The 13,197-nt window shown below is 32.3% G+C and overlaps 2 protein-coding genes across 3 annotated transcripts; both read right to left on the bottom strand.

Moving 5' to 3' along the window:
- Positions 1-2,454: 2,454 nt before the first annotated feature.
- LOC114379244 (reticulon-like protein B17) lies at positions 2,455-5,402 on the bottom strand. The gene is made up of 8 exons (XM_028337870.1): positions 4,902-5,402; positions 4,659-4,812; positions 4,505-4,579; positions 4,262-4,403; positions 3,633-3,702; positions 3,472-3,537; positions 3,267-3,389; positions 2,455-2,859 (listed from the first exon to the last, which is right to left on the bottom strand). Exons 1-8 carry the CDS (start codon positions 5,275-5,277, stop codon positions 2,684-2,686), a joined length of 1,182 nt encoding a protein of 393 aa, XP_028193671.1. The 5' UTR covers positions 5,278-5,402; the 3' UTR covers positions 2,455-2,683.
- A 3,170-nt stretch (positions 5,403-8,572) lies between these two features.
- Positions 8,573-12,319, bottom strand: LOC114378355 (probable aminotransferase TAT2). 2 transcript variants are annotated; one of them, XM_028336935.1, is made up of 7 exons: positions 11,942-12,319; positions 10,066-10,405; positions 9,770-9,988; positions 9,561-9,620; positions 9,204-9,374; positions 9,009-9,102; positions 8,573-8,910 (listed from the first exon to the last, which is right to left on the bottom strand). In XM_028336935.1, exons 1-7 carry the CDS (start codon positions 12,208-12,210, stop codon positions 8,792-8,794), a joined length of 1,272 nt encoding a protein of 423 aa, XP_028192736.1. In that variant the 5' UTR covers positions 12,211-12,319; the 3' UTR covers positions 8,573-8,791. The 2 variants fall into 2 exon arrangements, with proteins under 2 accessions (XP_028192736.1, XP_028192737.1); XM_028336936.1 differs by having other exon boundaries at positions 9,204-9,359; positions 11,942-12,317.
- Positions 12,320-13,197: the final 878 nt, after the last annotated feature.

Below are 13,197 nucleotides of genomic sequence, written 5' to 3'. Positions count from 1 at the left end.
TGTCACAAATAACTTAAAATAAAACCACTTGTGAACACATTAACTAAAGTTCATAATTCATAGAATTGAGTCAATTGACGCACTGAACGTATATGTGGGTTAATAATCTATTTAACCAAAAAATACGTATTTAATTTTTTCTATATATAAAATTTCATCACAATTCTGTGTCACATAAATAGAATTAGTTTATGATTAACTAGATTGAGGGATGCCTATGAATTCCGATTTAGAGAAGAAAAAAAAAACACTGACTAAAGCTCATGATTTCATGGCTGTAGACATCGAGTGGTATCATAAGCAAATTAATTAAAATTGCTGAGCCGGCCCTTCCAACTATTCTCTCAATATGATTTTTATGTAATTAATTAACTATTCATTTACTTATTTTTCTCTATTTTTCTCTTCTAGCCGGTGATGCTGGTCTAGTATACCCACCTGGATTTTTAGTTGGTTTGTTTATTTCTTTCGTTCTCAAAGAAAGAAAAAAAAAACTAGCAAAAACAGCTCATGTTTCCTGTTTTGGGTTTTTTTTCTTGTTTTTTTATACAGTTTTGGGTAATTTTCATATATGGTTCAAGATGACTCTTTGGATCTCTTGAATCCCCCATTCTTAGGGAACGATGTCTTGTACTTCCCTTCATTGCGGATGCAACGAGAGGACATTGTCATTGCATAGCTATTCATAGAGAATGGTTAAAAAAAGAAAAGAAAACATGGTCTTATTTAAACGCATGCACCCCTCGAAAGCAAAACCAAGTTGATCAAATTAATTTAACTCATCATTAATCAACTTCGCATTGATTAATTAAATAGCGATGGCAATGACAAGGGTGATGCAGGGTCTTGTTCTCTGCACACTTTTGTTGTCGGCGGTTTTGGTCCAAGAAGTTGAGGCAAGAGTAATCAGCAAAGAAGCAATGCAGCGTAACACCATTCCTGGATGCAGCAAAGTACACCCCAATGTCGCCGCTTGTCATCTGCCATTAGTTAACATCAACTATAGAAGAGGTTGTGAGCCAGGAGAAAGATGTCGCCAATAAGATCCAGATCGAGGATGATATAAGCCAGGGACTCGGCCTTTGATCAATTTCTTTTAAAAACCATGTGTACTGGCTACAATATGTAAAAGGACATTACCTTGTACACCAAGTAAAATAATGAAATTTCATCTTTGTCTTTCCGTAAAGTTAATATGGATTGGCGAATCTGTATGCCCAATACGGATTGGCGAATCCTATATTGTAATCTGTACACATGATTTTTAGTGGATCAATGCTAAATAAATTTATTTGTTTAGGGAAAGTCCATTAATAGGTGAAAAGCTTAAATTTTTATTTTCCTTTAAATTACAGTCTATGCACATAATGGTTTTAATTATTATGGCATTTAAATCTGTTAATTTTTTTTATTTATATTAGTATAATAATTGTTATACTAATTCAGAGTAATAAGGTCTGACCCCTACATTTCATGACTCCATGAATCTATGATTTTTGCCTTTTCTTTTTTTGAAATTTCCCTTCTTTTTTTCAAAATCTCAAATGCTTTCATGGTATGTAAAATTGTGTTTTTACAGGCACTGATGTTTCAAAATATACTGATGTGAGTTCTCATTATTGCATTGATGATTTTATCAGATGAAATTCATCAGGGCTAAGGGATTAGAGAGATCTTCAAACTCACAACCCTTGCTATCCAAACTTGATTAAGCTATTCTATACTAATTTGGAAGTTGATGACTCTAGATTGGTTGTTTTAAAGATATTTGGAACAGAGATGAGGGAGATTGCCACGGGATTGGTCGATGAGGGAAGGCAGTTAAATCTCTCCACACTGAAGGAAGCGATGTATACGATGAAGTTGAGGCACTGGTTGAGAGCATAATAAACACTAGGATTCTTAATTTGGAGTGCAAAAGCTGGCAATTAGGTGAAAAGCTTAAATTTTTATTAGGTGAAAAAAAATAATTGGCTGATTCGGAGTAGAAAGTAATCAATCATTCATTTTCTTTAGACTTAAAACTATCGAAAGCCTATTTTTTTTTTTCTCTGTTAATTATACAGACGTATACCTACAAACAAACTTTTCCTAATCTACAATTCTACATGTGATCTTTTTTTTTTTTTTTCATTCCAGTTTCAATTAATCTGCATTGTGATAGGACTGGATTCCAGGGTAGAGAGAAAAGAAAGAATTGGGGAAAGAAACATTAGTGTTTTCTGTGAAAGAACATTCACCATATGAGGTGCAAGATAAGCCCCAAAACTGTTGGACTAAGGAATGATTACAGATAAATACTTCTGAGATCTTCCAATCAAAATCTTAACTACTAGCTGAATGGTCCCATTTACAACCTTTTCCCTCCTTTTGCAGTAATTACTCTAACGAAAGATGGGCTGGACCAACTAATTGTGGGTATCGTGAGCTGATTATTGATAGTCACTAGTATTAGAAAGTACAAATAAACGCCGATTGGTGTGCATTAAGTGAAGAATTCAGTGCTAGCACAGAAACAATGAGTTTCTCACAATTGAATATTGAAAATCAATACTACGTGTTGAAATTGGAAGTCAGATTGTGTGAAAACTTGAATCAGTTTAATCATCTGACTGACTAATGACTCTTGATTATGTATGTTCAACAAATAGGGACAAAGAAGCATCCCATAACAAAGAGCTAACTAGTTTTGGCGCCCTTGTTCCCTAACAACTAATGCCTGTTGTGGTTCCTTCTCCTCTAGTTCTGCCATCACCAAATCTTTTTGCTGTTCCTTCTCTCCTACTTGTGCTTCTCCATCTTCTAATTGCAGTACCACATGCTGCCTTAAATATCTACATAGTACGAGCAATATAAAAACTGCAAGGAAAATTTATTTTACAAGAATCAACCACCGCAAAGTTGCCAAACCCAAATGCAAATTTAAGCAGACAGGATTTACCATCTCAAGGTTCATTGTACAACAGGGAAATATATATCTATTGAGAAGCAAAAAAAATCTATCCTGAGACAAATTTATAGTCTAATTTCCAAGTAATCTGAGACTACCAGCATAATTTTGCAAAAGGCTCTGAAATAGTGCAAATGGTCGGAGCTTATGCTAAAATTGCCTAGAGTGTGTTTGTTTTAGCCAAATCCTACTTTCCAATGCTCATTGAAAGCAATCCTCCTCTCAACTTGGATTGGCGTCCAACAGGATGGAATGTTGATTTGTGCAATTCATGCTATAAAATGCAGCCAATTCTGTTACTAGGGTCTTATCTTACCTGTGAAGATTCGAGTTTTTATTGAAGATAGATTCCAGAAGGCCATGAGTGCTGATGCCATCACTTTCTTCTTGCGAGTGCAAGCACTCCATGTGTCCAACAACCATGATTTCAAGCCCTCAGCTGCATAACAAAAAATTTCTACTATTAAGCACTAAAAAGTGGACAGACATATGAAGTTTCCAGCAATTAGGTGGACTCATGCCTCTCTGGTTTATCTGAGCAGTGTAGCAAGAATAAAGCTTGGGGACACTGAAGCTGACAAGAAATCCTGTCCATATATACAAACATTAGCAATTTAGCAAGATGTATGGAATAAATGAAACTGTAAAGTGGAAAAGAATATAGAGTTAATGGTGTCCTCACCAATGGCACACAGCCTCCAGATAGTAATTAAGTGGCCATACTCCGCTCCTAGTAGAAGAAAAGGAACTACCTGAAACAACAAAAGACCAACCAATTACTTGGGCGGTACAAAAAAAATATTATTGACCTGACCTGACCTGACATATTAAGAATTTAATTCAAAAATTCAATCCTATTGTGGAAGAATATCTTAAACCACTGACTGCACTCAAAGTTTTGAGAATGCTTCTCAAGTCATTATGGTTCTCATGATCTCATAAGAACAGCAACTTAAATAGTCACACCATGAGATACAACAAAAATGCATAGGGCCAAAATCTGAGAGAGCGAGATATGGTGGAGGGGTGTGAGAACAATCTGTATTTTCTGTATTCATATTCATATAGTGAAATCTGTTGCTGACTGTAGACGTAGTCCAAAATCTGTTGCTTTGTTTCTTATGGCTTTCTATCATTCTCAGCTTGTTTCATTTGTTCTTGAACACTTTCCATCATTTCACATAACACCTATAATTACTTCAATAGTTCAATATAAGGTGCTATCTTATTAGTTGAAAAGTACCAAAATGTTAACAATCACATACTATCAAATTAAATTCTATATCTAAAAAGAAGAACTTAGAGGATTACTTTGAGGGTCATGGATGGTTCTCCCGAGAACAGTGCTCTCATCCTTGAAAGAGCAAAATTCAGAGCAGGAAGAATTAATTTCGCAAGACGCGAAATGTCATCCTCTTTCAGCTTGATTTCCCTCTTCTCTTCAACCTCATTTCTGAAACACAAGGACGAAAGTCACAAAAAACATAAGGAAGACTTTGAAGCATAACAACACCACCATCACACCACCTATGAATCTCGAACTAAATATCATACCTTTGACAAATCGAATTCGAGAAAAACGAAACACCCGATAAGAGAATCCCCAATTGCGACAAGGCCGAGAAGATACTGAAATTTTTTTAAAAATCTCAGATTTTCCTCCACGTGGGTGAAAAACAAAAACACAAAAAACGCATAAAGTACAGACCTAAAGTTGAGTCCTTGAGTAAAGCACGAAGATACGAGACAAAGAGAACCAAACCCAAACCAAAAGGTTGACTTTGACGAATTCTTCCACATGATCAAATCACTCACAACCTGCCCAACACGGTCGAAATCACCACCATTTTCTTCTTCGCTCTCTGAACACAAAATCACCCACAAAAAAAAAAATTAAGATCAAACATAGAGAAGCCATAGGGATTCGGGAGAAAATGGTAAAAATGCATACTTGGAGATGGGGTTGAAGGCGGAGCAGAGTTAGGTTTCTCCTTCTTAGTTCGCGCGGTTTGTCTTCTCTTTCTGGGTTTTCCGACCTCTTCGAGAAAGATTGAATCTTTTTCTTCTCGAATCTCGAGCTCGGAGCGCCGCCGCGATTTGCGAGGGTTCCTCGGGGACGCAGTTTGGGGTGCTCTGGTTTTGCAGCGGCGGCGCACCCCCGCGGAATCTGGAAACTCCGGCGGCGGCGAGGTGTTGCGAGGGACGGCGGGGGATGGGGATTTGGTGGGGGTTGCGAGAGGGGACAGGGGAAGAGGGTGGTCTTGGTGTTGGGTTTGTTTGTCTGCAATGAGGAGACAAGGGTTTTGCTGATGGGAAGAAGAATCCATGATTTGAAAGAAGAAGGTTGAGGGAAGGTTGAGGGATTGAGATGATGATTTTTGTGGTGCAAATGGTTTTTGTTTTGTTGAGGGTTTTGTGAGGCGCTTCAGTGCAGTGCTGTGCTACTTGAACCAATTTGAATGTTGACAATTTGGGTAGTAGCCGTTGGAGAAATTATCGGTTTTAAAATCTTATATTAAATAGAAAATATTCTATGCAATGATTTCTCGTTATAAATCATCTTGAGTAACGAATTTGTTGATTTTTTGAATAATTATATTAAAATTCATATAAAGTAATTTTTTTATTAACTGATAGTATAAAAAATTTACATTAATAATATATAATCATTAAATTTAAAAAAAAAATGTTACAAGTTAGAGCTTAATGTCCAAGTAAGTGGTTTTTCTTACTAAGTTAGTGATTTCTTTTACTATTATTCATCTCATAATAATAATAATTTATAAAAAAAATCAAATTAAAGTTGACACTAAAATTTTTGAAAACGATAGATTAAAAAATGATAAATTTATAAAAATGACTAAAATTAATATTTAATATTCAAGAACTTGTTAAAGGAATCAATTCATAGTAAGAGAATATACAAGATGCATTTGAGAAGAGTGAAGTATATCCCTATATGAGAGATAAGTATTAAATGAGAACACATGTGAAAAATAGTGAAGTAACCAAAATACAAATAAATGGAGATGTATTGGATTAAGATTTTAAAAGATTACGTAGAAATATTATGATTTATTAAATTTTTTACAAGATTTTTATGATAGTTTAAATTTTAATGAATTTATATCATAAGAATTTAAAGGATTTGAAAGGATTTTATATATTTATAAAAATTAAAAGGATTTTGTGAGTTTTTTAAAAAATAAAATAAAATTATAAGAGTTAGTAAAAATAATAATAAGAAATGATGAGGTTTGGATAAAAAAAAACAATATAATCTTTTTAATAGTTATATTGATTCTAATTTTATGTCCTCCAATACTAATCTTTCTTGCAATAACATATTTTCATTCTCACCTTTGAATTTGAACAATAGATTTAAAATTATACTTTGATTTCTTGGTTTTTTTAATTACTATAATAATGTCATAATAAATCTAATGACATATTTAAATAAAATACAATAACAAGCATATACTAGGAAGGGGTAGTGAAGTAGTGAGAATGAAATTTTTTTAGAAAGATTATTGAGTTATATGGATAATAAAATTAAGGATAACAATCATAAAAATATTGTGTCAAACAAGTGATGCACATAGTCATTCTAAGAAAAACATTATTAGTCTTAACACATAAGACAAACATTAATTTAATTTAAAAAATAAAATGAAAAGTGCAAAGAGAAATAGTATATTTGACATTTTTTATTCTAAAAGAATAGAAGAAATATATATGACATCTTGAAAAAATATTAAAGAGATAGGAGAATAGGTGTGATTAGAAAAAATAAAGTCCAGTAACGAATAGAAAAAGAAAAAAAATCTACCAAAATTTCAAAGATTTGGATGAGATTGTTTGATAGATATTTTATACTAAAAATATGATGAAATTCATCGAAGTCCTTCTTAAAAAATAATTCATCAAAATTTATGTATTTTTTAATACCAAAAGATTTTTTATAAGTTATAAAAAAATCCTAATGGAATAGCACCGAATTTTGTTGTCTTCCTTAGAAAATCTTAAAAGTCTTAATTGAATATCACACAAGCTATTTATACTATTTAAAAATCTTGATTGAATACCTAAGACTTTTTATATAAAAAAAAAAATCTTTTAAAATCCTAATTCAATACATTCCCTTAGATGTTAACACCTCCCACACCTTATTGTGAACATCACTAACTATGTTCATATATTATTTCACCCAATAAATGTTGGAGATAAATGTGTATGCCTAATATTCAATCAAATTAACAATTTTAATTTTAATAAAGAATTGTTTTTTATTCTATTATCATATTTATTATTTTATTGAATTATTAATTTGAAAATTCCTTGATTAAAATTATATGTTTGTTATCATGATAAAAATTACGATAATGAGAAATTAAATAAGTATTTTATAATTTTAATCTAGGATCATAGGATTATTGTGAAAGAAATATCAATAATCCAAATAAATCAATGTACATGTAATGATCTTTATTGTATAAAAATTAATAGATCGTATTTATTAAATTGCATATATAGATGATAGATATTTGGATGTCATTATTGAAACGACTCAATTAAGAATTACTAATGGTTAATATTTTATCTTAAAATGTCAATAGGAAGTCATTCTCAAGAAGAAATATAATGTTTATAAAAAAATATAATAGTTTTCTTTGACTTGAGATCATCAACCATAGTAATTAATAAATTTTCTTTGACCTAAACATTGTATATGATTAAATATTTGTATAATTAATGATTGATCAAGAAGAAATTCATCAACTCTTGATAATGAGTTTGAGTTTTACGATATAATTAAGACCTTGACTAGACCAATTGAATGATAAAATAAATGAGTCTATTAAGTCATTTGATGATTAAATATAATGTGTCAACTTATTGGAGTTTGAGAGTAATATCAAATGTCAAATATCATACTTTAGAGTTAACTTGACGTCATAAACGTTAAAAAAAATATTACATTATTCTTCTATTGATTTTTGAAGGTAAATGACATTACTTTATTTAGTTGAACGTGTTAAAGAGTATTGTTAGACACTTACCTTGATTAATAAATTAATTATGATCAATTTACTATCATCATAATATTGGACTTAGGTCATACACAAACGAATTTTTCAATCTTTACAAAAGAAAATATTTTTATTTAATAATTAAATTAGAGAATTTAATCAAATAAATATTTTAATAAAATATTATTATATGTTTGATAGCGCCAAAAATACAAATAAAGCAAAGTAATTTGAATTTGGTGAAAATATGATTATCTCGCATTGAAATAGATGGAAACAAATAAAGATGAGAATATATAAAGATATGAACAAATCGGTTTCTTAAAAGAAGACTCGATGATTCTTATTTATAGGAACATTAGTGTCATTTCCAACCTAGATCACTACCATTGCACTCACTAAGTTGCTTTGTTGTTGTTCCATTTCTTAAATGGTTAATATTAAAAATTGGTCTCGGTGTATGAATGTGTAGAGTCTTTACATTAAAAAAAAATAAGGCTTCGAAAATTGATATTTAGGTAGATAATTCTAAATTTTTATATTTATTATTGTTGTAGTATTCTTTTAAACAAAATATATTCTCCGCTAGAAGTGTTATGAACCCTCCTTTATAACTGTCAATAAATGGTCTTGTTAAGATATAAAATGCCTAAAAGAAGATATAACATGCCTCTAAATCAACACCTCCCTCACCCTACCGTGTGAGAAGAAGAAATATCTCCATACATTATAAATTTTGCTAAATAAATGGTCTTTGATAAGATATCCCTAAGAAATCAACATCTTCCACACCCTACCATGTGACATGACTTCATGGCATCTTTGCATATCGAAGGCAAAATGCTTTTATCCTGCTAAGGCCTTCTACAAGATTAGAAGTGTCGACAGCAAAACTAATTCGAAGCCAATTCTTCAGTCCAACCGTGACACCTATTACCATTGATCAATAAAGGGAAATTTTCATCATCACATGACTTTTATTTTATTCATGAAACTAATGAAACTGAGATTCTTGAAAAAATTATTACCTGGAAGAAGAAGGACAGATTCCTCTTCAGCTAGCTTGGCACAGAAATCCATATCATCAACAATGTCCTTAATTTGTGAGAAGTTAATCTCCACCTGCTCCATTCAATTTACTATTAATTTATCATCTGTAATGATGATCCAGTGTTAAAGTACTAATAACATATGAAAACCTTAAAACTCTAAATGCCACGTACCATGACACACATTGCTCCTTCTGGTTTGTGAGGGCATGTTAAGCAAGGGATCTCCTTACATAAATCATAGAATATGTTTGCAGTCTCCCTCAGTATATTAAGATTTTTTGAAAGGAAATCATCTTTTGTTTTGCCAAGGATTTCAGGTATTGCTGCCTGCAAACTTACTAGCTGTAATTTTTGTTTCGAGGGAAAAGAAAATGAAAAAAAGGAAATGGGCATGCAAAGTATGCATATGTTAAAAATTCTGAATGCATGTATACTGATCTATTCAGAAGAAGAAAACAAGGATATAATTTTATAAAAGTAATTTTCTTTTGCTCTTGTATTTTGCTTATGATAGTTTGCATTGGTTACCTGCAAGAAGGTTGGAGGGTCAGTTGTGATCTCCAAATAACTGATGATACTTTTCACAACCTGATAAAGAATGAAAACAATTGCATAAGTCATACAACATAGTGAGTCAAATACCAGGATAATATATATATCTAAGCTAAGAAATTTTTTTATTCCATTTGATCTTCAAAATGAAAAAAAAGAATGATAATGATAAGGAGAAAACTAACCCCAGTTTTCTGAAAAATTCCATGAGGGTCACATGTGGCTATCCAACCAGTTCTCCAACCAGGAACTAACCATCTCTTTGATAAAGATCCAATTGTAATGACCGGAACTATTGAAGAAAACACCCCCATGGGAACAAATGGATTGCTTCCATAAGTTACATGGGCATAAACTTCATCAGAAATGACAAAGATTCCAAGTTTCCTAGCAATTTCAGCAACCTACAAGAGCTCTAAAAAATTATCACGTTTCAATTCCAACTCTTAAATAACGTAAGCACAAGACTATATGTATGTACCCTTTTTAAATGTTGGTATGTGAAGACATTTCCACATGGATTGCTAGGATTGATGAGGACCATGGCCACTGTGTTTTCATCTGCTTGAGATTCAAGGGAATCAAGGTCAACCTCCCAACCTCTCTCGGGCAAAAGATCAAAATGTCGTACTTCGAGGAGACAACAACTAGCACGAGAATCATATTGCGGGTACCCTGGTCTTGGAAGGAGAATGTTGGCATCAGAACGTGCAAGGGCAGGCAAGATTATATCTATAGCTTGTGTGCCACCGATGGTGAGAAAAACATTCTCTGGTGATAATTGGTATGGAAGATCAGAAGAGAGATAATTTGCAATAGCCCTGCTTTTGGGAAATGCTATACATTATTACCAAACCAACATGAAAATCATATATTGATTTTGGTTTGAGAATTACACACATGCATATTCATTTGTTGGATTACCAAATACAATTATGCCACCAGGAAAGAGGTATACTTGTGAACTGAACTAAAAGAACATTGAATGTCACTCATGTTCTATCTCTTCCTTACAAGAGAAATTACAAATATGTAATCATATGACTGAACGCCAAATTCAAATCACAAAATCTAGAAGTTAAGTTTAGATATAATCATTCAATAGATTCGGTACTTCAATCACATTGGCATATATAGCTAAGACCTGGCAAACTTAATCCCTTTATTTAAAGCCGATCCAAGAGTAAGGCTACTAAAGTTAAAGTTTTAAGCCTAGGAATAAAAAATAGTTTATCATAAAGCAAAAAGGTTATATATGCTGACCATAAAACTCAACCGTTCTCTTGTTTAAAGTAAAAAAAAAAAGAAGAAACGACTAAATGATCAAATGTATCTTTTTTTGTCCTTTATCTTTAAAAAACTGAAGTTAATATTGTTAAATATAATCAAATACAGGTGACTAGAAGCCGTCACCAAATGAAAAATGAGAAAGAGTGTATCAATAATTTTATCCTTCACAAACCCTAATCCCCTTTTTCTTAAATTGAAAATCACAAATCTCACACCCAAATTGAAATTTCCAAAATAGCACAACCAATTCAACTTGAAAAGCCACCAAACCTTCAAGTACCAAAGCAAAAAGAGGGATAAAAAGACTCATTTAGGTGGGTGTCGTTAAAAGGATAAGGGAGAATCGCATTAAGATGTCTTGTGGATGATCTCGTTGGAAAATCAAGGTTCTTGTTGAATCTAGCGCGACCTCCTCAGATTGGGGGGGGGGGGGGGGGAGTCGACAATTTTGTGAGTTGAGATGAGAAGGAAGAAGATGCTGAAGTTGAATCATAGTATGATTTGTGAAGGATGAAACTGTTGATGCACTATTGCTTTTTCTTTATTTATTTCGTTTTGTGACAATTTTTAGCCGTCAATATATAATTATCGTTAACTGGGTTAACTTTAAACTAACAAAAAGATCATTTTGAATCTTTTTAAAAAGACAAATGATCATAATGAACTTTATAAAAAGATAAAAGACTAAATATGTCATTTGACATAAAAAACCGTCACTTAAAATTTGCTTTTAAGTCTCATTCACGCTGGACTGGCTCTCTGAGTTTATTACTAATTACTGAAGAGCATCTCCAATGCTGTAACCATGATAGAGTTGCTTAACTTACTTTGCGTGACCTTATATTACCATGAGATTTAAGAACTTTACCAAGCTTTCTCTCTAACAGTATAATTCTTAAGAACTTAAATTAATCCTACAATTGTTAAAGACCATTACTTATATAACCAACTATTCTTATATGAAAATTGTCTAGGCAATTGCTCCAATGGTACTGTATATAAGTCATTCTCATTGGAAATGCTGACACAACAATTTTATTTTGTAGATGAGGCTAGAGTGAACAAACCTCTTTGCATCAGGTAAGCCAACGGTGGGAGGGTAACAGTTGAAGTTATAGGAGTTAACAGCAGTTGAAACAGAATCAGTAGCTTCTGGGGTAGTCCGAAACAATGGGTTCTCGGTGGGATCTACACGACAGAGAGGAACCAAAGGTTTCTTGTCTCGGCTATTGTTGACTCTCTCCATCAACATGTTATAGACCCCTCTCACAGAGATGGATGAAGCATTCAGCTTCTTGTTCCCCTGAAAATTCCATTTCTCACTTCCATCCTCCATTCTCTTCGCCCAGTATATGGTGTTTGAGTTTGGTGAACCAATATAAGTGAATTTAAAGAAAGTGTAGGGAAAAGATAAGATTCCAATTGAGAAAGATAAATGGTACTTGTACTTCATTTTGTACTGTAATAAGAAAAGCTGCAGGTCATGTTCTGGGTTCCATATGAATCTTGTCTTTATATGCTTTTTCTATTCACATGTCATATGACATGGAACAGTGGTCAGAGTGTCCTTAATTAAGATTAGGCTAAACAATGATTATAAATTGTATTGTGTCAATTATTCAAAGATACTTTCAACAGGTAACCTGCACGGAAAATGCGGTCTGAATAGTTAATTATAAGAGCATTGCACCGGTGATCCTAGAAAAAATGAAATAATAATTGAGTGATTTTCATCTCTTAAGTTCTAATCGTGTTGATTTTTTATCGTCAAAATCAATTTCTTCTCACAAGTTGAGTCAAGTAAAGCCAAAAACCATAATAGAACTTATTATCATATTTGGATTCTCATTCATTAAACTCAAATGTGATCGTATTTAAATTCTTATTCAAATAATTTAAATGTGGATCATAAAAACAATTTTTAATTGCTTTTGGTGCATCTTAACGTAAAAATTAGATCAAACATGTATCATGGATGCTAATTGAAACACACAATGATACCCTTGCTAAACACACTAGTAGTACACCCCTTGATATATAAGGTCAAACCAAGCACCCCCTCCTATCTACGCGCTTGTTTACAAATATGATAGTTTCAATACACCTTAAGTAGTACCCTGCCACACACCACATGTCATTTCTAACTTAATATATTTCTGAGTGGACAAACCTTTCTATACACTATTCCTTGACTATTTTCCCGTCCAATATACAAAGAAATTACATGTGATGAGAATTTTTTTATATAGAAACTAAAATTTCATTAATAATAAGAAATGCTTAAATTCAACATAAGGTATGAACAAGACTCCAGTATAAATGG

This window comes from Glycine soja, chromosome 12, assembly GCF_004193775.1.
Source record: "Glycine soja cultivar W05 chromosome 12, ASM419377v2, whole genome shotgun sequence".
Classification (NCBI taxonomy): domain Eukaryota; kingdom Viridiplantae; phylum Streptophyta; class Magnoliopsida; order Fabales; family Fabaceae; genus Glycine; species Glycine soja.
The sequence above is the reverse complement of the archived record's forward strand: the minus strand, read 5'-3'. Positions and strand labels throughout refer to the sequence as shown.